At 48.4% G+C, this 23,366-nt stretch overlaps 8 protein-coding genes across 8 annotated transcripts; 5 read left to right on the top strand and 3 right to left on the bottom strand.

The window, feature by feature from the left end:
• The first annotated feature begins 324 nt into the window (after positions 1 to 324).
• FOBCDRAFT_214485 (uncharacterized protein) lies at positions 325 to 1,908 on the top strand. Its single transcript, XM_031173085.3, has 5 exons — positions 325 to 1,112; positions 1,159 to 1,232; positions 1,283 to 1,317; positions 1,368 to 1,540; positions 1,589 to 1,908. Exons 1-5 carry the CDS (start codon positions 514 to 516, stop codon positions 1,647 to 1,649), a joined length of 942 nt encoding a protein of 313 aa, XP_031049870.2. The 5' UTR covers positions 325 to 513; the 3' UTR covers positions 1,650 to 1,908.
• Positions 1,909 to 2,792: 884 nt separating this feature from the next.
• FOBCDRAFT_214482 (glycosyl hydrolases family 11-domain-containing protein) lies at positions 2,793 to 4,266 on the top strand. Its single transcript, XM_031173084.3, has 5 exons — positions 2,793 to 3,129; positions 3,177 to 3,295; positions 3,343 to 3,884; positions 3,945 to 3,983; positions 4,037 to 4,266. Exons 1-4 carry the CDS (start codon positions 2,980 to 2,982, stop codon positions 3,947 to 3,949), a joined length of 816 nt encoding a protein of 271 aa, XP_031049869.3. The 5' UTR covers positions 2,793 to 2,979; the 3' UTR covers positions 3,950 to 3,983; positions 4,037 to 4,266.
• An 809-nt stretch (positions 4,267 to 5,075) lies between these two features.
• FOBCDRAFT_268923 (uncharacterized protein) lies at positions 5,076 to 5,981 on the top strand (the record flags this gene model as incomplete). Its single annotated transcript, XM_031173083.2, has 1 exon — positions 5,076 to 5,981. One exon carries the CDS (start codon positions 5,076 to 5,078, stop codon positions 5,979 to 5,981), a length of 906 nt encoding a protein of 301 aa, XP_031049868.2.
• Positions 5,982 to 6,842: 861 nt separating this feature from the next.
• FOBCDRAFT_256852 (uncharacterized protein) lies at positions 6,843 to 8,580 on the bottom strand (the record flags this gene model as incomplete). The annotated part of the gene is made up of 5 exons (XM_031173082.3): positions 6,843 to 7,151; positions 7,206 to 7,811; positions 7,867 to 8,016; positions 8,148 to 8,229; positions 8,516 to 8,580. The coding sequence occupies 5 exons, from the start codon at positions 8,578 to 8,580 to the stop codon at positions 7,068 to 7,070; spliced, it is 987 nt and encodes a 328-aa protein (XP_031049867.3). The 3' UTR covers positions 6,843 to 7,067.
• A 2,137-nt stretch (positions 8,581 to 10,717) lies between these two features.
• On the top strand, positions 10,718 to 12,052 carry FOBCDRAFT_256851 (uncharacterized protein; the record flags this gene model as incomplete). Its single annotated transcript, XM_031173081.3, has 2 exons — positions 10,718 to 11,747; positions 11,797 to 12,052. The coding sequence occupies 2 exons, from the start codon at positions 10,718 to 10,720 to the stop codon at positions 11,832 to 11,834; spliced, it is 1,068 nt and encodes a 355-aa protein (XP_031049866.2). The 3' UTR covers positions 11,835 to 12,052.
• Positions 12,053 to 12,320: 268 nt separating this feature from the next.
• Positions 12,321 to 12,572, bottom strand: FOBCDRAFT_268920 (uncharacterized protein; the record flags this gene model as incomplete). Its single annotated transcript, XM_031173080.2, has 2 exons — positions 12,321 to 12,352; positions 12,437 to 12,572. The coding sequence occupies 2 exons, from the start codon at positions 12,570 to 12,572 to the stop codon at positions 12,321 to 12,323; spliced, it is 168 nt and encodes a 55-aa protein (XP_031049865.2).
• Positions 12,573 to 15,830: 3,258 nt separating this feature from the next.
• On the bottom strand, positions 15,831 to 19,586 carry FOBCDRAFT_14598 (uncharacterized protein). The gene has a single exon (XM_031173079.3). It carries the CDS (start codon positions 19,119 to 19,121, stop codon positions 16,221 to 16,223), a length of 2,901 nt encoding a protein of 966 aa, XP_031049864.2. The 5' UTR covers positions 19,122 to 19,586; the 3' UTR covers positions 15,831 to 16,220.
• A 1,630-nt stretch (positions 19,587 to 21,216) lies between these two features.
• On the top strand, positions 21,217 to 23,080 carry FOBCDRAFT_14593 (Alpha/Beta hydrolase protein). Its single transcript, XM_054703259.2, has one exon. The coding sequence runs from the start codon at positions 21,688 to 21,690 to the stop codon at positions 22,846 to 22,848; it is 1,161 nt and encodes a 386-aa protein (XP_054559234.1). The 5' UTR covers positions 21,217 to 21,687; the 3' UTR covers positions 22,849 to 23,080.
• The last annotated feature ends 286 nt before the right edge of the window (positions 23,081 to 23,366 follow it).

Raw genomic sequence — 23,366 nt, 5'->3', positions numbered from 1 at the left:
ACACATAACCTGTAGTGGGATCATTGGGGTAAATCACTTGAGAGGTGAAGACATCTCCGGCCGCATCACTGACCTGGAATGACATGTTCTAGCTTGAATAGAGCTTCAGCGACTGTGAGAATTATGGTCATGGTCAATAGCAAGTCGAAGCTAGATATGACTCCCTTGACTGCCTTTAAAATGTGTCATAATATGCCTATTGTTTGAGTTCGGATAATCTAAGTCACACCGCAATTTGTCGACCATCCGAAATCGGAGTGAAGAAGAATAAATACGTCTTATTATTTCAGCTTCCACGCTGAACTGAAATACATTTTCACGACTCTGAAGACAGGGAAGCGATTCCAGTGACTCATTTTCCTGTCAAAAGGCGTCACCATTGCCATCCTTCCGATAACCGACATTTACCCATGTGTGACAATGATTCATCCACGTATCTCAAACTATTTTTCTCGATGCCATTTCTGGATCTGCCGAGTTTAACACCATCTGAGGGACTTGAAAGACATTGAAATGGCGGATTTTGTCAAGGTCTACACGACCGTGCCAAAGCAGCTCTTGGCGCTCTTGACTAATCAATTGCCCTACTCGCTACCCCTCCTTCGACGCCTTCAGTTTACCAAGTTTGAAAATGGTCTACGAGAGACAGCAAGAGTAATACTGGCAGCGGAAACTCAACTTGAGGATGGGTTAGACTTTCCGAAGAGATTCACTGCGGCATACATCGATGTCGGCGGTGGCCCTGATACGCAAACGTGGATCTACTCGACACTCGAGCATCCAAATGATGCCGACCCCAAAGACACGGCCGTCTATGAGAAGCAACTTCATAAAATAATCGAGGAGAGTGTCGTCATAGCAAAGGCACATGGGCGCCCCCTCGTTTATGGCGAGGCTGTCTTGGTCGGAACATTGCACGACTCAGTCCGAGATCTACTCTACAAGACAGGTCGCGTTCAAGCTCGTGAAACAGGGGCATATGACAAATGGCTTTTCAAGTACGAGGATCTACCAAAGGATGAAACAGCTTTACCCGAGGGTATGCATTGGGGAACGGCGACTGACGACGATTGCCGAGTTGTCATCTCCCGAACAAATATCCCGAGAACAGTGTAAGTCTGATTTTAGCCGATCGGAACATTGGCTGACGCCCTATAGGCAAGTCCTCAGACGCATGCCAAGCTTGGTAATCAAGCTCGACGACGGAACGCCTGTCTCCTGGGCTTTTCTGGGTAAGTTCCCTCGAGCCTAGATCATGCGGCTCAACTCTAATTCGACTTAGGGTTCGATGGCTCACTAATCAGCCTTCACTGCGAGGTATGTATCATATGACTTCAAGGCACAATATGAAGCTGATTATGAGTTAGGAACCGTATCGTCGACGTGGTCTTGCCAAGACACTTGCTGCGAAGTTGTTTCGTGAAAAGTCTCTTGACTTTGCTGACGATGGCTGGTGTTCTGCTGATGTGGCGCCAGACAATGATGGAAGTCGAGGAATGTGCAAGAGACTGAACGGAAAGCCGACCTGGAGGGTTTCATGGTAAGTCTTCGTGACATTGTCATGGGGTTTGTGAGCTGATTATCTTAGGGTGTTGTTGTTTGTCGGAGAGAAGCCGCCAAATGAAACCAATGGTACCAAGAACGCATGATGGACTCTGGGAGTTCTTGAGCGAGCAAAAGATTTCTCTGGACGAATGCTAGGTGCATGGGTCACAGGCTTAGTGCCCAGGAACTGAACTTTTGTTGAAAACAGGCTCGGATAGACGGTGCAGATACACGGCTGAGAAGAGTGCAGAGTATGGAGAGAAGATAGAATGAGGCCAGCATCCCAATCAATTTTCGCATTCTGGCTGAATTAGTCATGCTGCCACGCTATGATGCATGCTACTGAATCGTCATTCACCCGGACTATGCTCAGTCTTCTATGAGACGTATCGGTGATTATAGGATACGCGGGGTTCACTCGAGGAACTTTTCTGTAACAAGGGATTGTAGCGAAGACCCGCAATCGCGCACAGTATCCATTGTTGATCTCGGATATTTTCAGACGATCGATCCGTTATCTTGGTTGAGTATTCAGGCTAAACATGTCCCATGGCGGTTGTCAGCCTCAAATCCTGAATTACTCTAAATTCAATCAAGATGCAACCAATTTGTAGCATGTATAAATATATTTGGGTCAGATCTACTGTGATTGACGTATGGAGTTGTATTCGGGTATTTGACTTTTGAGAATAGCCTGATATCGAGTATTATCCTTGAAACGTGAAACTTGGGCCACATGGTTCTAGCTTAGGTATGCCAAGTTTCAGGTTGAGGATGCTGCTGTTTGCCGATGCTGGTTACAAAATACGGCTGTTGCCTCGTTTCAACTGAAATTAGTTGTGGAACGTGAGGTTAAAAGAGTGGATTTGAGCCGGAATAGTTGCCGTGGATTTTTTGATAGAAACGATATTCTACTGACCTTGGTTGACGATACCAAGTGCAGCAACTTCTCTATGCCAAGATTTAATATATCTTAGTCAAAGCTTATCTCATATACCATCAATAATGTTCGATCCTCGGTAAAAATACCATTTGTAGATCTGAAACTTGGAACATGACGAGGCTGAGCGGAAAGCATGAATGTTCGCTTGGCATCTAGATCTTATCGGCCCACCATCAGCTCGACGCATTAAAATCACCATCTCCCGGAAACATCAAAACAATCGTCCAATGGACGGAAAAATCGAGCCTCATCCCTCCTTCATCAAACGTCAAATCATTGTCCGATCGGGAAAACGGGCCGGCCCCACAAGTTGTTTCAGACCAAGCAACACCACATGTTTATTCGAAACGATAGTACGAAGCGATATAACAAGGGTCTTCTTTTCTATATCTATACCAACAACTTCGCAGTAATGGCAGAGAGAATCATCCTTCAACTCAACACTCGTTTTCTATTCTAACACACTCTTTTTTCTCTTCAAATCATCCATCATGGTTCACTTCACTTCCGTCTTCGCTGGGCTGTCGCTCGTAGCTGGTTCTCTTGCCGCGCCCTCCAAAGAAGGTCTCTTCTCCAAGATTACCAAGCGGGCTGGTACTCCCAACAGTTCCGGTACTAACAACGGATTCTACTACTCTTGGGTGTGTACAGCCAACATGATTCTCGGGCCATAGCTGACTTTATATAGTGGAGTGATGGCGGTGCCGATGCCACTTACACCAACGGTGAGGGAGGTTCTTACTCCATGGAGTGGAAGGATGGCGGCAACGTCGTCGGTGGTAAGGGTTGGTCTCCTGGAAAGGCCCGGTTAGTACACAATAAGCTTTTCATGGCCCTCTGCTAATACCTGGTAGAACCATCTCGTACGAGGGAGAGTACAAGCCCAACGGCAACAGCTACCTCTCCGTCTATGGCTGGACCCGAAACCCTCTCGTCGAGTACTACATAGTCGAGTCCTTCGGTACCTACAACCCCTCCAGCGGTGCTACCAAGAAGGGTACCGTTGAGGCTGATGGCAGCACCTACGACATCTTCGAGACCACTCGCACCAACGCCCCTTCAATCGACGGTACTCAGACCTTCCAGCAGTACTGGTCTGTTCGCCAGCAGCACCGCTCTACTGGCAGCGTCGACACTGGTCTTCATTTCGATGCCTGGGAGAAGGCCGGCATGAAGCTCGGTACCCACGACTACCAGATTCTCGCTACTGAGGGTTATTTCAGCAGCGGATCGTCCCACATGACCGTCTCTGAGGGTGCTTCTTCTGGTGGTGGTGCCGGTGGCTCTACTGGTGGTGATGTTTCCCAGGTCGGTGATTCTCAGCAAGGTGGTGACGCCCAGCAGGGCGGAAACGGTCAGCAAGGTGGCAATGGAAACACTTTCCAGCAGCCTGGCAGTGAGAACCAACCCCAGCAGCAAGAGATTGACACTGGTGCTAACGAGCCCTGCCAATAAGTCTAAGCAAAAACCTTCCAAGCAAGAGTCTGGTGCCAATGTGAGCATTCTCCCTTTCAAAACAACCTGGCTCTCGAGTACTAACCTCAGCAGTGCGCTTCTATTTATGGACAATATGGTGGCCAGAGCTGGGCTGAAGCTACCTGATGTCATTGGAGCTGCAAGGGTGCCAGTGGTACCTCTAGAGCTTCAATGACAGGATCACGGGTGATTTGGAGTTAGAGTTGGAGAGACCGTATTCTTTCATACCCACTGCTTCTCGCTCTTTAGTAGAGAAGCGGTGGTGTGTATATACTTGATGTATAAAACTTGTTTGCAATCAATCCCTAAAGCTCGTAGAGTAAAAATTTCAAGTACTTTATTTGGGAGTGAATCTATAGCACCTGAGGCTGAGAGTTTATAATCCCCACACAGAACTCGGTGAATTAGACTGAGCTGCGGGATTCAATGACGTTCATCCTAAATGAATTTTGAGTATCACGGTTTGCAATGAATAAACCTTCCACTACGCTGCACGAGTAAGAGACGAATGGGAAACAGTGATGCTTTGGTGCATAATATTCAAGACCTGCCATTGAAACTTCGCGTGGGCTTGAAATAGCGGCACAGCCTACTCTGAAATTTCTTCGTTTGCTTCCGGCTCCCATTTCATTTCATTTCATCTTTTTTCGGGCAGGGAAAGACAGGCCACCACCATGACCCGCTCAATGCCTAATAGACAACCGAAACATCAACCAGCCCATCTTCTTCCACTGGAAGAAATTGATGAAAGAATTCGGCACGCGAAGACTATCCAATCTATTATCCGAAGTTGCTGCCGGGCAGGTTCAGAAGATTTCCGCCTCCGTGCCGAGCATGTCGCCGCAATCATGACCATCCCGCCGTTGCTTTTTGGGCCAGATGAGTTAATGTCACCAAAGATTTGCAATTTCGAAATGCAGAGATGCATTGATTCTATCTCGCCTTCCTGCAAGTATTATAAGTCAGCTACTCTATGATTAGTACGCGGTCAGCTAAAAACCATCAAGATCTTCGGCATTTACGCAAACGACATCGTGCGACTTTTGTTTCTGGTCAACTTGACCAGCCACCTATTGCATGCCCAAGCACAGCATCCCACCACAGCATCAGAATGGACATTGACGAGACGACCTCTTTTGAAGTCAACTCGGAACCCACCCGTGAACTCCAAGTCATTGAGCCACTAAGCTCGACTGAAAGCGAGTCCGAGTATACCGACGAACTCCAGGCCGTCGAGCCATCCAGAATTGACAAACACAATATAGATTTCGCGGAACAAAAGAAATGTCTGGCACGCGACGGGGATGTTTGCGTGGTCACTGGTGCAACGAACCCGAATGCATACCATATCGCACCATTTACTTGGAATGATACTCAAGAGCACATCGACAGAACATTCGATCTGGGGCCTAATCGGACCTTCATGGTCGGGAACGAATTTGCGAATCGCACTCGCTACCTGCACAACCGGGATGAGCCAGGGGAATCCGATAAGGCATGGAATATGATCTCTCTTCACCCCCAGGTATACGGCTGGTGGTCTAAAGGGTTCTTCGCATTCAAATGCCTGGAAGTGCAATCTCTAGGAAGCGGCGAGTCAAATGTGATTTTGGAGTTCCGGTGGATGCCTCAGACTAAACGCTGGTTCGGCCAACATATTGATATATTCAACACTGGCACAGGACATGATCTGAAAGAATGGTTGGCCGGGATCGACCAGTTCCATGCCTCCGGGAATCCGCCACCTATGGCCCGCGATGGGCTGAGGCTTCAGGTCACTATGAGTGACGGAGCACCTCTCTATTCAGGAAAGCTTATTCATATACGAATGAAAAATGAAGACGTATCTCGTTTCAAGGATATGATTGATATGCAATGGGGCTGCATACTTATCACAGCCCTGAGTGGTGCTGCCGGAACTTCACAGTTGCTTTCGAATAAGAATTCCGATGACAAGGTGATGCAGTGGATCCAGAATCAGGCAAGGTTTGCTGAAGAACGAGGGTTAGACTCTTGAGCGATGGCTTCTGCATTCTAAAGCTGTATCGCATCAGGTGAAATGAACCACTCGTTGCATTGAGCTCTCCTTGTTTCTCTCATGGCGGAGTGAACTTGAGTAGCGACCACCAGACTCAATGCCATTAAGCGGTTGGTATTGGTTCCCTAGGCTCAGATCCACTGAGTCGTCCCCTCAGTGCCAAGCAAACAATTTTGCTTGTAGGCATGTAAACTATCTGTATTCTCCTCGCCCACTCATTTCTAATCATTCTCTGCCTACAACTTGTATGAAAATGAAGGCTGGTCTTAGCTTCGCCCAGGTAGTCATGAGATATATCATGGCCCAAAGGTTACTGACCCAAAACACCACGTGAAGGTGCCAGCCCCGTCGTTTTGGACCCCCACCCCATACATGACTCAAACAAATACAACAAACAAGATAAAAAAGAACCGAAGGAAAGCCTAAACATAAATGGATGTAACAAGCATGACGAACCCGAAGTCACCAGCGCCCAGTCTGATCTTCATTGACCGTGAGCACTCTTTGACACCAAGACGCAGTCTGGTCGCTACCAGCCGAACAGGTGAGCGTGAATACACCGATATATGGTTGCCACCATCAGAAGATAGTTTTCACCGATATATGGTCGCTGCCAGTCGAATAGGTGAGCGTGAATACACCGATATATGGTTGCCACCATCAGAAGATAGTTTTCACCGATATATGGTCGCTTTCAGCCGAAGAGAAGAGCGTGAGGCACCTAGACAATGTCCGGTCGCTTAGTGCTAGTCGAAGCTGCAGACGATAAGCTTGATCAATCGGGTCGAAAGCAAGTGAGGGGGGGCTTTCCTCGGAATACAAAAAGTCGATGACTGAACATCGTAACATCATGAAAAGACAATCCCTGCACGAGCCTGCGCATCTTTGAGCGAACGAGAACAGAAACAAGTAAACGGCCGTGTCTCCACACATCTTGAAAAGAGAAAAAGGAAAGAACAACATGCCCTCCGCGGGGACAAAAACTACCAACCACACCCGTCTGCTTGTGCAGCACTCGCTCTGGCCAGCGTCACCCCGACCGTCGACACCAGGAGCGCCTTCAATCTAGCGGGGTTCGGCCATAGTGGCATCGCGCTCTCGTCTGGCAGCAATGACATCCGCCCGCAAGAGATTGTCAGGGATGTTGCCCTAGAATTCAGTCAGTGTGAATCGGTGTCTAGGGTGAATAACATGTAAACATACGTCTGGGAACCATTGAGCTATCACGGTCTCGGCATCACCAAGAACCCAGGCGGTCGCGCGGAGGAGCGCCTCGGACGCCTCCAAGGTCATCCCAGTAACCCTCGACACTGTGGCGAGCATGATGCCCCTATCTATGGAGACGTTGACGTCCCCGTTATTGCTGGTGAGGATCTCCCTGCAAACATCCCCGGAGAGAGTCGTCGCTCTGGACACTGCCTGGATCACCATGAGTCGGGCCGCCTCCAGTTGCTCGGGGTCCTGGACGACAGCAGCAGAGCCCTCGTTAGCCTGAGGCACAGCTGGGAGATCCGACATAGGCGTGTCAAGACCCTCAGCTTCGAACTCAACGGGATCCAGAGGGAAAATCACCTCCGAGAGCTCAGAAGGAGCCAGAGACAGAGGCGGAGCCGGAACCAGAGTGGGAGCTAGGGCGGGAGCTGCGAGAGTAGCAGCAGGAACGGGAGCCGCAGGTGTAGCAGTAGTAGCGGGAGCGGGAAGAGCAGCGACGGGAGGGGCAGCAGGGAGGGCTTCCTGTCGGCTAGCACGACCATGCCGGGGTCGGTCCCTGGTAGGGCAATCCTTCCGCTGGTGGTAAGGCGAGTTGCACTAGAAATATCGTTAGAACTTGTCGTAAGTGAGGGCCGTAATGTATTAAACATACATTGTAACAATTGCCGCCAGACCTCTTCACACCACCGTTGTGACCGCCACGGCCACCTCCACGACCACGACGGCCGCCACCTCGACCACCCATGGCTGCCTTCCAAGCCCGGCCTATAAAAGTGCCAAAATCCGTAGATTCTTTAGACATCTGCAGAGATATTAGTATATTGATTATCAAAAAGGCAGTTCAAAGACAAGATTTGGTATGGCTTGTAGAAGAAAAGACAGAGATATTTGCCTAATCACAGTCGGATAGAAGCAGAAGAGATGAGTACAAACCTTTGCTGGTTCTGGTGCTGGTGGTGCAGCTGATGGTGGTGATGATGGTGGTGATGATGATAATGATGATGATGATGTGAAACTGCTAGTTATTCACACTATACTTGGTAGACGACGCGATAATGATATGCAATATAATGTGGTGCGATGCGATGCGATGTGTTGAAGGAAAAGAAAAAGAGAAGAGGATAACATTAAAGCAGATTTTCAAATGGTGCGTAAATTTCTCTATTGTGCACTGATTGCTGATTGTTTGGATGAATCAACTGCTGAAAACGAGTAGACTTGCCAGTGTCAACGACTGTCACGGCATGCAACGACCGGCAATGACAGTATGGGCATGTGCCAAATGATGAGTGTTTATCTACCTGGGAAGTTTATTAGATATGGAATACAAAGCACTTAAAAAGTTGCGGTCCTTGCTGGGTTGCATTGCTTCTCAGTGCCAACATGAGCGTGTAAGATTTGTGTTCTCGATAAGCTTCAACAGCTTTGGTAACTGTTAACTGCCTGAATGAGGTAAGGCTGTTAACTTACAACACTGCTTAATAAACATTGTTGCTATTAACGAGGATGTTATATGATGCCTTATAAGTTTTTCAACAAGTCTGTTGCCTCTATTGCTTCCGACCTTGAGTCCAGTATCGAGTGATTATATCGTAATTGGATAGGGGTTAACGGGGGAAGCGTTTCTTACAGTCTCGTAGGAAAGCATGATAAGTGAATACTAACCACACGCTGTGTGGTCAAACATGCAATACCCTAGATACATTTAAGTATCTTTAATTTCAAAGAAGACTTTTTCTTTCTCCTTATGGTCGTTGTTAGGGTGTCCGGAAGTGAACTGCTTCAGCCCCTGAATAACAGAAGAAGAGAATATCTTCGATTTTCCAAGTATCAATTAACTAACTCATAATATATATATAATATGCATAGTATCTAGATTAATCTCGAACAGGAGTTTTAAAATTAAACCACTTTGTGATTGTTTGTTTTCTTAGAGTGACACGTACAATACTTGACTTCACTGGTAGGCGAGCTCGGTTCGTCAGCAGGAATGTTCGTGAGGCATGGCAAGAATGGGACACTGAACACAATCACGCTTCGTGTAAATTCTCTCCCTCTACTATTTAAAGATGTAAATCAAGCCTTCGATCTTCGTCAATGTGGTCAGCCCTTGTTCCCCAAACTCGTTCAAATCTTACACAACTCATATCAAAGTGATAATGTAATGTATCGATTTTTTAAGTGTCAACATAAGGATAAGTAAGTTCCTATAATAGGTTTGACGTCCCCTGGCTACGTATGAGCCTCACAATAGATCAGGGTTCTTCACCCGAAAGCTCTCTGGGACAAAGCAGCATGTACCACTTTAGACAAGGGACGATTCCTTATGCACGCAACTAAGAACCCGTCCAAATCACATCAATGAATGTAGTCTTCCACAAACATTAAAGGTGCAACAGAAAGTAGACCAGCTGATTAACTCATGGGTTCCAATTGCGGTCGGCTTTTGTATACAATCGCGAATTCCTACCAGGCTGGCTCCTTCACAGACAAACCCCTTCCTGTAAGTCATCTTTGGGTTGGGATGTTCCAATTGATATGGATCATGAGTCTTATAGTCATTAATCCCTGATTAATCTGCGTCTTAGTCACAGACACCATCGATCACTCGCCGCTCATGACGGTTGAGTGGGAAGGCGAGAGTCACATATGATCTTGAGGGTGAAGCTGGGCCAACAACCCAAAGAGCGAAATATAAATTATGCAGACAATTTAGGTCTCATTTGCGATTTGCAGATCGCATCAGTTACTGGCTAAAAATTAATTATTATCCCAGAGGAAGAAGAATCTGAGGATGAGTAAGAACCTATTATGTATAGCATGGTCTTTCGTAATCTTGGGGAGGCAAGAAAACTTAGGACCTTGATCCTAAACCATAAGAATACTTAGCTAAACTAGTATGAACTTAGCGGGTCTCTTCAATAAGTTCATAGAGAACAAATTGCCTTCCACGAACTCTAAACAGCGAATTCTGGCGGACACCTTTCTGCCAGGCCTAATTAGATGTGAGTTCGTGGAAGGTGATATGTCTTATCTGAAGTCTAAAATGATCATTCAATCTCGAGATAAAGCATATTCTACACTCGAAAGACATAGCTAAGCAACACCAATTAATAGCTCTATGGTTGTTGGAGATCTGGGCTTGCGACGTCCCGCCCTGGCCCGTCTTCCGCCCGAGAACACGGCCCCACCTTGAGTCGGGCTGTCCTCCGTCGGGTGGAACGTTCAAACTACCAGGCAACGGACAACAATATTGTATTCATCGAGAACTTCCCATTTGGCCTCGCGGTCTGCGAATGAACAAGGTTTTTCCTCGTCATAATCTTCTGTTCGGTCATAATGGTGAACGTTAGTGCTCCCTCCAAATGACGAACGGACGGGAGAGGTATGAAGTCATCAAGATGCAGCCCAATTAAATCCATCGATTTCTCGCACTTTACAGACACTCAGCTGTATCTCAATTCATACACATCCTTAAGATATTGATTCAGAGTCAAAACATCATGTCTGGCGAAGACGCAACCCGTCGCTTCACAAGAGCGATGCACCAGGTATACGGCGACTTTGACAAAGACGCTGATACCTGGACACCTCCCGATAACCCGGGCGCGGGCGGTCATAAAGGGCGGTACCTTTGGACAGATGCTTTCGGAGTCGTCAACTTCATCACGCTCTATGAAGAGACGACAGACAACAAGTATCTCACCCTGGCCAAGCGCCTTGTTCAGACTGTGCACGACGTCTTAGGTCGCACAAGGGACGGTAAATCTAGTCTGCCGGGCGCAACCGATGCAGAACCACTCAAAGGTGGCTTGAGAATTGGAAAAGAGCGTGAGGCAGGGAGCGATGGGGATGGACAGTATCATCACTATCTGACTCTCTGGATGTTTGCTCTCAATCGCCTTTCCTGGGCCACTCAGGACTCATCTTTCAATGACTTGGCCATCCAACTTGCCAAAGCTATCCATCCAAAGTTCTGCTTCCAGTCTTCGGGTGGACTCAAAATGGTCTGGAAGATCTCCGTGGATATGAACAAGGTTCTCGTCCCCACCGAAGGGCATCTTGACGCTGCGGCCGGATTTGTGGTCTACAGAATGCTCCAAGAGACAGCAGTGCAACAGGGTCGGAAGGACCAGCTTCTTAAGCAAGAAATCAGCGACTATGAGGAAGTAATGGACCAAAGAGGCTCAATGTATCCCAGCGGTGACCCATTGGATCTCGGTATGGGTTTATGGACCTGCCACTTCTATCCCCACGAGGATTGGTCGCAGAATTTTACGCAACAAGCGATGGATCTAGTCGACGACCTGCTTGATGGTAAAGCCACGGATATGAGCGGAAGCGCTTCCAAGAGACTGGCTTTCAGAGAGTTTGGCGCCTGTTTGGGAGTCCAGTGTGTTGAGCCTGATGAGCCATTGAAGGAACAGGTCAGTACACTGATCGACTTTTGGGAGGAGCATATCCACCAGCATGATGGAGATGGCTTGAAGCCAATTTCACAGGTCATGTATGCGGCGGCAGTTATTCCTGGAGGTAAGTTAATTTGGAGCGAGGTATGGGAAAGCTTGTTGACCGAGTCTAGCATTTCGGAGAGGCTTCATTGCTGGTAGCGAGCCATAACAACACAGTTGGCCAGCGCAACAGACTATAGGGCGAGAAAGATTGCTAGATATTCAGGTTGACAAATTGCTTCTGTTGAGTAATGAGAGTTATTTTTCTTATTGGTAAGGCCTGTTGGGTGACTTGTTGGGTTGTTTTCATCTCGTATATCCATTGGATGCGACGATCAAGGGATCATTCAGTTCAATCCGTTCACAGTTTGACATAGTTATTCTTGGGAGTTTTTTTTTTTTTTTTTTTTTTTTGGGGGGGAGGGAAGTCCTGTATATTAGACTTTACCACTATCTATTTATTTGTCTGTTCTCTCTGGACCAATCCACCTGTGCTTCGTACTCTTCTCACATATCACCAATCCCTCAAGTCTGTACCGCACAATACCCAGTTCGTCAGTCAATCGCAAACAGTAAAGCGAGACAATACCCTTGTTTTTGTCGGTTTTATTCTTTTACTCTTTTTCTTTTGTTGCTTTTGTTGTTTTCGTCCGTGTTATCCTCCAAGAGCGACGTCTGACTTAGCAACTGCGAGCATAGTCAAGTCAAGACCGGTGGTTTGACACAACATCTACTGGTTGTGGTTGTCGTTGCAAGACTCTCAGAATTTACCACCAGTGAACTTGACGATGTTGTTGTAGCCGCAGCTGCAGGTGCACTTGGGGTTGGCCATATCGACAGGAGTGTTGATGGTGGTAGGGGCCTTGGCATCAACGGGGGCGACCTTGCAGAGGTTGGAGAAAGACATGGTGAAATATTTGGAAGGGGCTTAAGTAGAAGATTGTTGTGTTATGGGTGTTAAGTGTGGAAGTGAGGTTGTGAAGTTGAGAAGTTGTGAAGTTGAGAAGTTGTGAAGTTGAGAAGTTGTGAAGTTGAGAAGTTGTGAAGTTGAGAAGTTGTGAAGGTTGTTGGTTGTGAGTTGAGAAGAAGGTTGAGATTGATCGAGGTCAATCTTCAATTTATAGGTAAATCTGGAGTCTTCAGAGCAAACAGACCTTCCTATATTCTCGGACTGGCAGTTTGAACATGCCAATGGCATCCTGAGTGAACTTCCGGCGCAAAGGTTGTTCTGGCAATGGGAGTGTTCGCCGGGTGTTCAAGGCGCTGCACTCACGTCAAAGTTCTAGGCCATTCTCTCCGACCATAGTAATGAACAAATGAAACGTACAGATCATGGTCCTGACAAAACGCCCATGATTTATGTTCATTCATGGAGGAAGCCTTGATAAAGGCACAGCGAAAGGCAAGGTCCAGTGAACAATGTCCCCATTAATGAAATGACACAGCACCAGTTCAGCTGCTAGTTTCCCATGGACTACTCAATAGGTTCAAGCCCTTTGTTCAGCTCATTCCATTTAACAGTGGCATCACTTCCGGCCAGTCTCGCCTGAGATGAATCACAGACACTCCCGGTACTGAGGCAGTATACCAGTCAATGTCAAAGCCACCCCAGGACGTGCATTAATGAAAGGCTTTACAACTAAAGAACGATAAATGTTGATCTAGAGAAGCCTAGGCCATTGCTGACTGCGCCCAACTAGGCCACTTCAAAGTGGCCAGCAATGGGTATTCCTTATCAGGGTCATTGAGACTAGTCAGCCTGCTCGATAAATTGCTTAACGCGAAGTACGAAAAGATGGACTCCTCTACCGCAAGCAAAACAGCGCAGATAACCCAACCAACCCGAGATGTCCAGAACAAAACTCGCGATATATCACATTGATGCCCAGGTACAGTTCAAGTGATAACCTCCTTCTTTATCCACCCGATTGCAAACCGTGCCACCGGTAATCTTCATAGAAGCTTCACCGGGTTATACTAAGTAGAGACCTGTCTCTTTTCTGGCTGAGACTAGCTGTCGTAAGAGTTTCTTCATGGTTTCCATGGAGTAGAGATAAATGAATTGTCTCCACTTACTGGGTTCTTTTGTTGTTGCAACTCTTGGTTGCTTCTCTCGAGCTCGCGGTTATTATGCGTAACTGGCCGTGGTCACCATGAATCAACACTCCGTTGTCTCGTGAATGCGATTAGAAGACCTAATATCATGGCTTGAAGATGCCCATACCTCTACTCAAGTTTGTTCAGGGATGCTGTGCGCCATGCCAGGAGATATGTGATGTGGTATCCAGTACCTTTGCCCTTAAGTTCCTGAACATAGTGATGCTGAAAGGAGTATATCGGAACTAACAGTTCATTCTACGTCTGAAATTGCTTACAAGGCACGGTTAAAGTGCTTGAGGGGTGGAGGGGGTGCTGCCAGTGTCGAGGCACTTTTCCTCTGACCGATGAACAGACAACAAGAGTAATTGAGCATAAATATGCGCTAGCGAAGGATATATAAGTCATAATAACTTATTAGACTTTCACTAATGGATCCAGGGCCGAGCGTGGTCTCATGGTGGTGAGTGTCGACGGGCCTCGAGCAAGGATGGCTTACTCTGGTTCGCCCAAGCCGGGGTCTCCTGCTCGAACCCTGTGAGATCGCCCTCGACTTTTTTTGGGCCTTTCAGTTAGTTTCATTGCAGTGTAGTACTGTTGTTTTTCGAAGAACGCAGTGGCCCCTTCTGGTTTTATCTTTTACCATTCTGCAGATGCCCTAGAGTCGTAGGTTAAGGGCTCTTTCCTAGTTTGCTATATATCCTAGCGAATCAGACTCGTTCACTCATGGGCAGTGAGCGAACTCAAGGCAGGTAGGCCCCAAGCGACCTTGAGTAACAACCTTGCCTTATATCAATGCTAATAAGCAACCTACAGTTCAACTTGGGCGAGGAGTGGTCGAGCGGTGCCATGAGAACCAGTGTAGCTTTCCGTGTTCCTGATGCCCAACGGGAGCCCTCCTGATTCGAGCACCAGGAAGCCCTCCTCTAATAATTTTTTTTGGCTTTTTTGTTATATGCTAGGTCCTCTGTTGTTATACTGAAGATACTGGCGGTCATCTCTCCTTTCCTGAGCCGAGCTCACTTGTAGACTGGTGCTTTTATTAAAGGGGGCTATCAATCGTTGAGGTTCATCTATCAACACCCACACAGAATATCACATTACAACTTTACTACAGTTTGAGCTAGGACTTCTGATCAAAGTCCATTACTATGCTCTCCACTTGTGGTGCTTTTGACAAGTATTGGAACGAGGGGGAGAGATGTCATGTTATCACAGGCAATACAGGTTTACTACACAGACCTCTGCGCAGCACAAAGAGAGTATTGAACCTAAACTATTAAAGTTGGAACATGATCCTCCGTTGTAACCCATTCTTATTGTTCTGCAGCTGCCTTAGCTATATCGCAGCATGAGACTAGTATGCGAAGACTGCGCAACCAAGAGACCAACTCCACATTGTAGGAACTTATGATAACTTATCCGAAATCCTAGCCTAAATTGGACCATAAGGACATCATAAATTTTGATCTGATGCTCAGATACTTTAAGCATACTCGCTTGTGCTACTACCTGGGTGGTGAATACCAAAGCAACACCAGTGAACAATCAGCCACGGCGCATGATAAATCACTTGTTGAGCCCTGAAACACCGAGGCGATCATTGAGAGAAATTTATTGAACATTCGGTTGAATGAACCAGTCCATGAGTGAGTTTCTCTTGCTCTGGGTGTAGACTGTGATTTGGGTCCGATCATTGCCAAGCCTTCATATCACCAATTGCTTGCCCAAACGTACAAAATATACAGAATTTTCTTTCAAGGGCAGCCATTGCAATCATCGACGCCCAACACTGTGTAATGTAACCAACAGTCGAAAGTCGGGGGCAGTTGCCCATGGCCTCAGCATCACTTGGGTACACGATAGTCGGCCCAAGCCTCTCTAGTTTCACCATGAACAATTGTTATGTGTTCGGGGAACATGCGCATGTGCTGAGCCTTTGCGCCATATATGTTTAGGTCTCTTTCTTATGGTTGGTCGTTATCGGGCTACAAGACCCCAATGGCTCGAATTTGTGAACCCTCACATGTAGATGGGTGCTCATGTCTTAATTACACCGTCGCGAGGATTTGGCAAGAACAAGGTATTTAAACAACTATATTCTGTAACTAGTAATATTGGTGTACATCAGCAGGCACAGCCTGCAAGAGATGATCCGTCTAGAGAGGGTATTTCATCCAGGCTTGGTATCTAAGGGGGAATTTTAAACATAAAACATATTCGCAAGACTGCCACAAAGGAAAATCACCATCCAAGAAAAACAACCGTCATTAAACAAGCAAACCCTTCCGTTAACAAAGAAAAGCACAGGCCGTTATTCCGTCGTCCATCCTCATGCTTCCAATCTCATGTAAAGTATGGTATCTTTAAAAGCAACGCAATAAACCTCCTCTTCCCTTCGCTCGTATCTCGCTTGGCACCATTGGCGTGATTGGTGTGATAATAGGTCCGACAATGTTTATTCGGTGAAGAACTTGATGACGTTCTGTAGATCGCGCAGGCCGACACCGTGCTTGGGGTAGCAGATGTAAATCTCCTCGCCGAGGGCACCAAACTTGGATCGGAATGATGCCTTGCGACGGAGGCCAAGACTGTCGACGATGGATCGGTAGCTAGCACTAAGGAACTTGGCACGAATACCGCCAACGTGCTCACCAGGGGTAAGCTTCTCGGAAACACCAGCGCCAAAGGTGACTTTTCCGCTAACGTTCTGAAGAGCAAAGCTCACCAGCACCTCAATGGCGCCGTTGACGGCACCAGGGAAGTCCAGAGCCCACTTGACCTGCCAGCCATGTCGAGGAGCAAGCTTGGCCAAAACGACCAGAGACATGACCTTGCCGTCCTTCTCGGCAGCAAAATATCGGCGGTGCTCCTGGTCAATCCAGGGGCGGACCTCAGTAAGGTGAACCTGTTTGCCCTTGCCCTTACGAGTACCCTTCCATGCTTCGATGGCGGGGTTAGCGCGAGAGATAAAGTCTTCATCTGGCTTGACCTCATGGATTTTGACACCTTCACGCTCAACGCGGCGAGCCTTGGCAGCGAGGCCATCGATCTGGGCGCTGTTGTGCTTATCAGCGTCGACACGCTGCTCCTCAGTGCAAGACAAGCTTCGCCAGCGAAATTCAGAGGCAAGAATCTTCTGGACTTCATAAGAAACGAGCATCCAGAAAGGTGTCAATCGGAGGTCGACAGTAATGTAGTGAATAAAGTCACGGATGACTTGAGTGTACTGGCTGCGGTCACAAAGAGGGTCACCAGTAATCATAGCAAACTTCTCGCGATGGACCCAACCAACAGCGGCACCAGTGGAGTGTCGCCAAATCTGGAAACGATCATCGAGCCAGGAGGTGTTGGTAGCATCACCGTAATTGGCAATGAGTTTCTCGATAGGAGGAGGAGAGTCGGCGTGGTGAGGCTTGGTGGTGTCAGCCTCGGGGTGAGGCAGACCGGGAGCCTTAGTAGGAAGAGACTTGGGGTCGCGGTGGAATAGAGATGCGTATCGAACATCGCCAAGCTCAAGCATCCAAGCGACGATACGCTCAAGACCAAGACCAGCACCAGCGTGGGGAGGAGCACCCAGCTCAAAGGCAGTAAGGTAATCCTCCATACCATCCTCAGACATGCCAGCGGCAGCCATGTTGGCGCGGAGCTCATCGACGTTGTGGATACGTTGACCACCGGAGCAGATCTCCTGGCCTCGAATGAAGATATCAAAAGATCGAGTCCACTTGGGATCTTCAGGGTCCTTGGCAGTGTAGAAGGGGCGAGCGTTGGCAGGGAACTTGTCTAGGACGTAGTAGTCTGTGCCGTACTTCTCGCGCACAAGCTGGCCAAGTCTCATCTCGTCGGGAGTAGACAGATCCTCCTCTTCGACGTCACGTCCATCGTCACGGAGCATCTGGATACCTTCGCTGAAGGGGATGATGGGGGTCTCCTCTAGCCACTTGAACTCACCACTAGGCCATCTCTTGCGAATGACCTCGAGCTCTCGAGAGGCATAAACAGTTCTGAAGACTTCCTTGAGGAACATGTCAATGAATTGGATGACCTCATGATAGTCGGTGTCAATGGCCATCTCAAGATCGAGGCCAGTGTATTCGGTCAAGTGACGGTGAGTGTTGGAGTTCTCGGCACGGAAGACGGGGCCAATTTCGAAAACGCGACCGAAGTCGGCAGAGATAGCCTCTTGCTTGGCGAGCTGAGGACTCTGGGCGAGGAAAGCACGGCGACCGAAGTAGTTTACAGGGAAGACAGCAGCACCACTTTCAGTGGCGGCAGGCTGAAGCTTAGGGGTATTAATTTCAACAAAGCCTTGCTCTTCGAGGGTGTTTCGGAAGATTCGGGAGACCATTGAGCGCACACGGAAGAGCGCCTGGTTGGAAGGGTGCCGGAGATCGAGGATTCGGGCGTTCATGCGGTTGCGCAGGGTCTCTGGGGGCTTGTAGTTGCTGAAGGGGAGGTTCTGAGCGGGGTTGACGAGGTGAACAGACTCGACGTCAACCTCAACATTAGAGTGTGTAGCCGATCGAATCGGCTCTGGAGGGCTCTTGAGGGTACCAGTGATCTGGACAAGAGATTCGGGGTTGATCTTTCGGACCCATGTGATGAAGTCGGCATTACTGGCATCACGGGCGAGAACACCCTGAACGGAGTGTGTCTGGTCGCGGAGGAGTAGGAAGTCGAGAACCTTTGAAATAGGTCGCTGGGTCTCGATGCGGGCTCGGAAGGTGACTTCGGTGCCAATGGGCAGAGTATCGAGCTGTGCAATTGTGTTGATCTCGCCAGGGTGAACAGGCCAGTCAGAGCTCATGCTTGTTCGACCGCTGTCGAGAGAAGTGCGGCTGCTGGGAACAACAGCGCCGTTGGTGGTGGTGGTAGTGCCATCCATACTAGATCGAGCAGAGTTGCGCAGTTCAACGGCGCTATCACGCATTGTTTCGCGAATAGTTCTAGAGGGAGACGCGGAACGAGGCGACGAGAAAGCTGAGCTCAAAATAGCAGCCGATGGTCTTGTGTCAATGCTCAGCACTGCTGAGGCAGGCCGGCTGGTCTCCGGGCTCGCCATATCGAGCGACGTCGGTGATGATGTCAGAGTTGTGGCTTTGGCTTTTGAAAGGACCGAGTCTATGGAGACAGCAGATAGTGGGGGCGATGACAGGGCCTGCACTGGGGTTGGAGTGAAGGAAGTGATTAAAGGTGAAGGAGTTTTAGGTGAAGAGAGAGAAGAGGAAGAAAAGGTAGAAGTAGAAGGTGAAGGAGGGGTTGAAGAATTTGAGGTGGCCGAGGATCCTTTTAGACGATACTTTGATGGTAGTGGCATGCCAAAGGCTGATGTGACGGGAGCAAGGATACCCGTCATAGTTAGGTAGCGTCGCGTAGCGCAGGGCCGCGGACGGAACCAGGGCACGGAGGACAGGGATCAGAGGATCGGGGATTTGGGGGTGATTTGATTCTGATGACGGGCCCTGGCCGGGAATGTCTGTTTCTGTCTCAAAATGAAATGGTTGGTTGGCTGGACTGCTCTCGACTGAGTTGGAGGGTGTGGCACGGTGGGTCAGCCACACTTGAAAATCCTTGATATCCTGACTTGGCTTGCTAGGGACTGTTTCTGCAATACTTGCTTCGGTCGATGACGATCGAGTGGGCTGCTTTTGGTTGCTCAGATTCCCCTTTGGTCGTTACTCAGGGACTTGTCTTCGATTTGATCGTGGCTGTGACGAGGAGAGTAGTGGTGTATCAGTTACATGTGTGGCGTGGCTGGGGTGAATAAGGGTTGAGTTCACAGGTGGTTAATATCTAATTTATGTATTGGTGTGAATGAGAATAGAACCACCAAATCGGAAGTGTTGGGATGTTTATATCAGTTATAACCAACAACACGAACTCCGCATCCACGGCACTTTCGGCCTCACGGAAACAAGACTTGCTTACAATGCCGTGAGAAGAAAAGGAAAAAAACTTCTTTGTCAAATTCCTATCGCTTACTCTAGCAACCACCATTTCGGGCTCGGCCCAGTGCATAAACCCGCGGCGTGGAGGTTGAGGATGACAGATGACTCGGCATTGCCATGTAACTCGTTCCGCGCCTGAGGGTACCGAGAAATTTACGGGTAGATCCAATTGCAATTACAGGTCAGTCAGCACGGGTTTTAGCTTCGGGTCTAGCACTAGCACCCTATTGTAGCAGCTAACAGCCCTAGGATATGGGGCATCGCTGATTCAAGCATGGCACGCCATGAGTAACTGGCCTGGTAGTGGCATGTGGATGTGCATGTGGATGCAAGAGCCTCCAAGGGCGCAAAGTCCGAGTGATTGGTTTCGTCATAACTTTTGATGTCTCTCAGAAATGTCTTTCAGAATGTCTTCAAAAACTGGTACAGAGTTTTACTGAAGTGTTATGTGTCAAGTTGATCAATTACACTCAGCCACGAAGACAGTACCACGTCAAAGAAGACGCCACAGACAAACATCCAAGGCCAAGGCCTTATTGCCGTCAGACGTTCAGGTCCCAAGCTTGGCCTCACCCAGGAGCGCCCAAACAAGCAAGGGATGGCTGCCGTTTGCCGTCTGGGCATCCCTCTACGTACCGTCAGAAGTACCAGATACGTCAACGGGTGATACAAATTTAGACAATGCGTTAATTCCGTGACATCAGCAGGGTCGCTATAGATTTTCACAGAGTCAGGGCTCACTTCAGACTCTCCCCGGGATGCGCGGGGCCGCACGGAGCTGGTGATTGGAGTTCGGTGGAGATGCTCCGGAATTGGCTTGATAAGACCAATGACATATCCTAAACCCATCGGCGATTGACGACTATCAAACCGTCGACCTTGTGTCCGTTTTATAACCTGTATTTCTGAATATTATTTCATCCAAGACTCTGCAGTGACCTACCTCTTGATGGTGAGTAGGGTAAAGTCAGAGGCTGATGACCAGGTTTGTTTCCGAGAGAGTGTCGGTGACCGACCTGACGTCAATCCAGGTGAAATGAAATGAAATGTCAAACGGAATTTGCGGTTGATTACGGTAGCTAAGCCAAATCAAGAGAACATTCTCGTATCTACTCTGTCGTGGTTAATAATTCTAGACTCTCATCTCTTCCCTTTTTTCCTTCTAAAAACAGACCCCACTTAGTCGTTCCGCTCCCGCATTGACCACTAAAATGACCCAGCTTAGCGGGAGACACTACGTCATAAGCATCAACTCTCCAACTCACGTCACCTAACAACTTTGGTTGGTTCTGACCAGGTTTTACAGTTTTTGTCTTGTCTTTCTTGTCCTGTGTTGCTTGCTTATCGATCGCTTGATTTACATTCACATAATCAATCACTCAAAATCACCTCAGTCAGTGGGTGATTTGATTACTACTGTTTGATAACCTGCTTTTCCACTTTCGTAGGCGAGACACGTACTACTAATGACGGTCAACAACTTCAAACTGCTTACCCCCCATCAAACCACAAACCTACCTTAGACGCTATCAAACCTCACGCACGCACGCACATCAGCAAACTATCATTCTTTTTATTCCTTCTGATCAGCAATTTTGAGCCAATCCTTGTTCTTACTACGTCTCCCACCGCGCTTACAGAATACCGTACTGTACCATTATTGTACTGTACTGCATACTGAGTCAACCACGTGTTGCACACAAATCTCTCCACCGCTTCTCCGTAACAGCCGGGTCTCGTCTTGGCTTGACTTGACTTGGGCTTGGATTGTGCTTCCTCACTTTGCAGCCTCTCTTCTCTCTGCCGTCTTTTCCTGACAACCCTTCTCGACCCCTACCATAACCAACCTAGCCCGCTGCAATCTGCAGTCTCACCCAAAAAGCCATAATCCCATAGGCTGGTGTTGGTGTTTGCTGGCTAGGACCCCCTCCCCTCTCCCCTCTTCCAGATACTGTACCTAAATTCACATCTGATATGGAGACTGAATTCACCCCCTCTGAGTCACGACCAACCACCCCGGAACCTCCGGGCTATGTGAATCCTCTCGAGTCCAGCTCTAGATGGTACCTGATCGCTCGTGCCCAAGCCATTCGTTCTGCTGCCAGTCTGGGTTTCAGTATCGCTAATCGTACGGATCCTCCTGCACCCTCACCAACCAAGGACATTTGGCTCGATGCTACCCTGTCCAAGGCTGATCTTAGCCGCGCCGACCGCGCCAAGACAAAGATCAAGGCCGAAGTATGGATGCCGCCTCGTCCCGCTCTCGGTGCCCGGACTGCCGTTATAAACTTCCACGGAGGCGGATGGATTCTCGGTCAAGGCACCGACGATGCCCGTTGGGCCGGTGCTATCATGGCTAATCTGGACGCCGTTGTCTTTACTGTCAACTATCGTCTCGCGCCATCTTGTCCCTTCCCGACTCCCATCGAGGATTGTGTGGATGCAGTTCTTCAAATCAAGCATCGTGCTGCGGAATTCGGCATAGACCCTGATCGTATCATCCTGTCGGGGTTTTCCGCTGGTGCCACAAATGCCCTGGCAAGTTGGCTCATTCTTAACGACCCTGATCGATGGGGTTACAAGTTCCCCATCGAGCCTCCAAAGATTGCCGGAATCACTCTCTACTATCCCCTTCTGGACTGGACCATCTCGCGTCCGGAAAAACGGCTTACATGTTCAAAGCCGGAGTTTACCTTACCCAAGGGTCTAACAGATCTTATCGACGCTTCCTTCATCTACCCAATCATTCCTCGAGAGGAACGTTGCGACCCAAGACTTTCCCCAGGTTTGATGCCTGATGAGCTACTCAAGAAGCTTCCTCCCATTCACTTGGTCTTGTGCGAGTATGACATGCTCCTCGCCGAAGGTCTCAAGTTCTCAAATCGTCTCAAGGCTGCTAACAAGCAGTTCACATTACGTATAGTCGAAGGAGAGAGACACGCGTGGGATTGTCCACCACCCATGTCGCCAAAGGAGAGTGTTGCCATTGAGTATCAAGAGGCCGTGGAGACTATGGCCAGTTGGTTTGGGCAGAAGTGCGAGACTGACACTGAATCCATGCGATCAATGAGACTGAAACGGCCGGTTCTCAAGCGACCCAAATACCTCTCCTTCAAAACCTGGTCCGGGAGGTAGTTGCCCCCGGCAGGGTTCTTGATTCTCGTGGGTTCGATTTTATTGCTTTACTTCGTCCGTTAGTCGTTTCCTTTTCCTTTCATTCTAGCGCGGCGCATAATGCGATTAATGAGACAAGACTTGGCAACATATGAGAAGCAGGGCATTGGTTTGGACATAATTGGTTCTGAGCGAAATAGAATTCATATACTACAGACATAAATAAGACAGATTTCCCGAGATAATGATCCAGGAACGGGTGGCAGTGCAAAAATAAGCATCAGGGTCTTGGTTCTTGTGAAGATCATGATCCAGCCACTACCAAGCGTGTAAGCCAACTCAATCCAAGACAAGCATTCCCGGCCCTGTCAAGAGAGACAACCTTCGGCATTTGCTGCTTTCAGTCATTTCCACCCCAGGTGTAAATCAAGACTGGGAACCAGGTACTTCGAGCAACGCAAAAGATACTTGGTAATAGCATCTGGTTTAAGGGTCCCGTCTCCGGAAGCGTCGGAGATGCCAACATTGGCCAGGTCGTA

The sequence above is a fragment of the Fusarium oxysporum genome, chromosome II (genome assembly GCF_013085055.1).
Source record: "Fusarium oxysporum Fo47 chromosome II, complete sequence".
NCBI lineage: Eukaryota > Fungi > Ascomycota > Sordariomycetes > Hypocreales > Nectriaceae > Fusarium > Fusarium oxysporum.
The sequence above is the reverse complement of the archived record's forward strand: the minus strand, read 5'-3'. Positions and strand labels throughout refer to the sequence as shown.

Bases quoted from the DNA above. Each gene is read 5' to 3' on its own strand.
- FOBCDRAFT_214485 (XM_031173085.3), top strand. From the start codon at position 514: ATGGCGGATTTTGTCAAGGTCTACACGACCGTGCCAAAGCAGCTCTTG. The intron at 1,233-1,282 runs GTAAGTTCCCTC...AATTCGACTTAG, and splicing joins TGTCTCCTGGGCTTTTCTGG to GGTTCGATGGCTCACTAATC. The intron at 1,318-1,367 runs GTATGTATCATA...ATTATGAGTTAG, and splicing joins TAATCAGCCTTCACTGCGAG to GAACCGTATCGTCGACGTGG.
- FOBCDRAFT_214482 (XM_031173084.3), top strand. From the start codon at position 2,980: ATGGTTCACTTCACTTCCGTCTTCGCTGGGCTGTCGCTCGTAGCTGGT. The intron at 3,130-3,176 runs GTGTGTACAGCC...GACTTTATATAG, and splicing joins ACGGATTCTACTACTCTTGG to TGGAGTGATGGCGGTGCCGA. The intron at 3,296-3,342 runs GTTAGTACACAA...AATACCTGGTAG, and splicing joins TGGTCTCCTGGAAAGGCCCG to AACCATCTCGTACGAGGGAG.
- FOBCDRAFT_14598 (XM_031173079.3), bottom strand. From the start codon at position 19,121: ATGACGGGTATCCTTGCTCCCGTCACATCAGCCTTTGGCATGCCACTA.
- FOBCDRAFT_14593 (XM_054703259.2), top strand. From the start codon at position 21,688: ATGGAGACTGAATTCACCCCCTCTGAGTCACGACCAACCACCCCGGAA.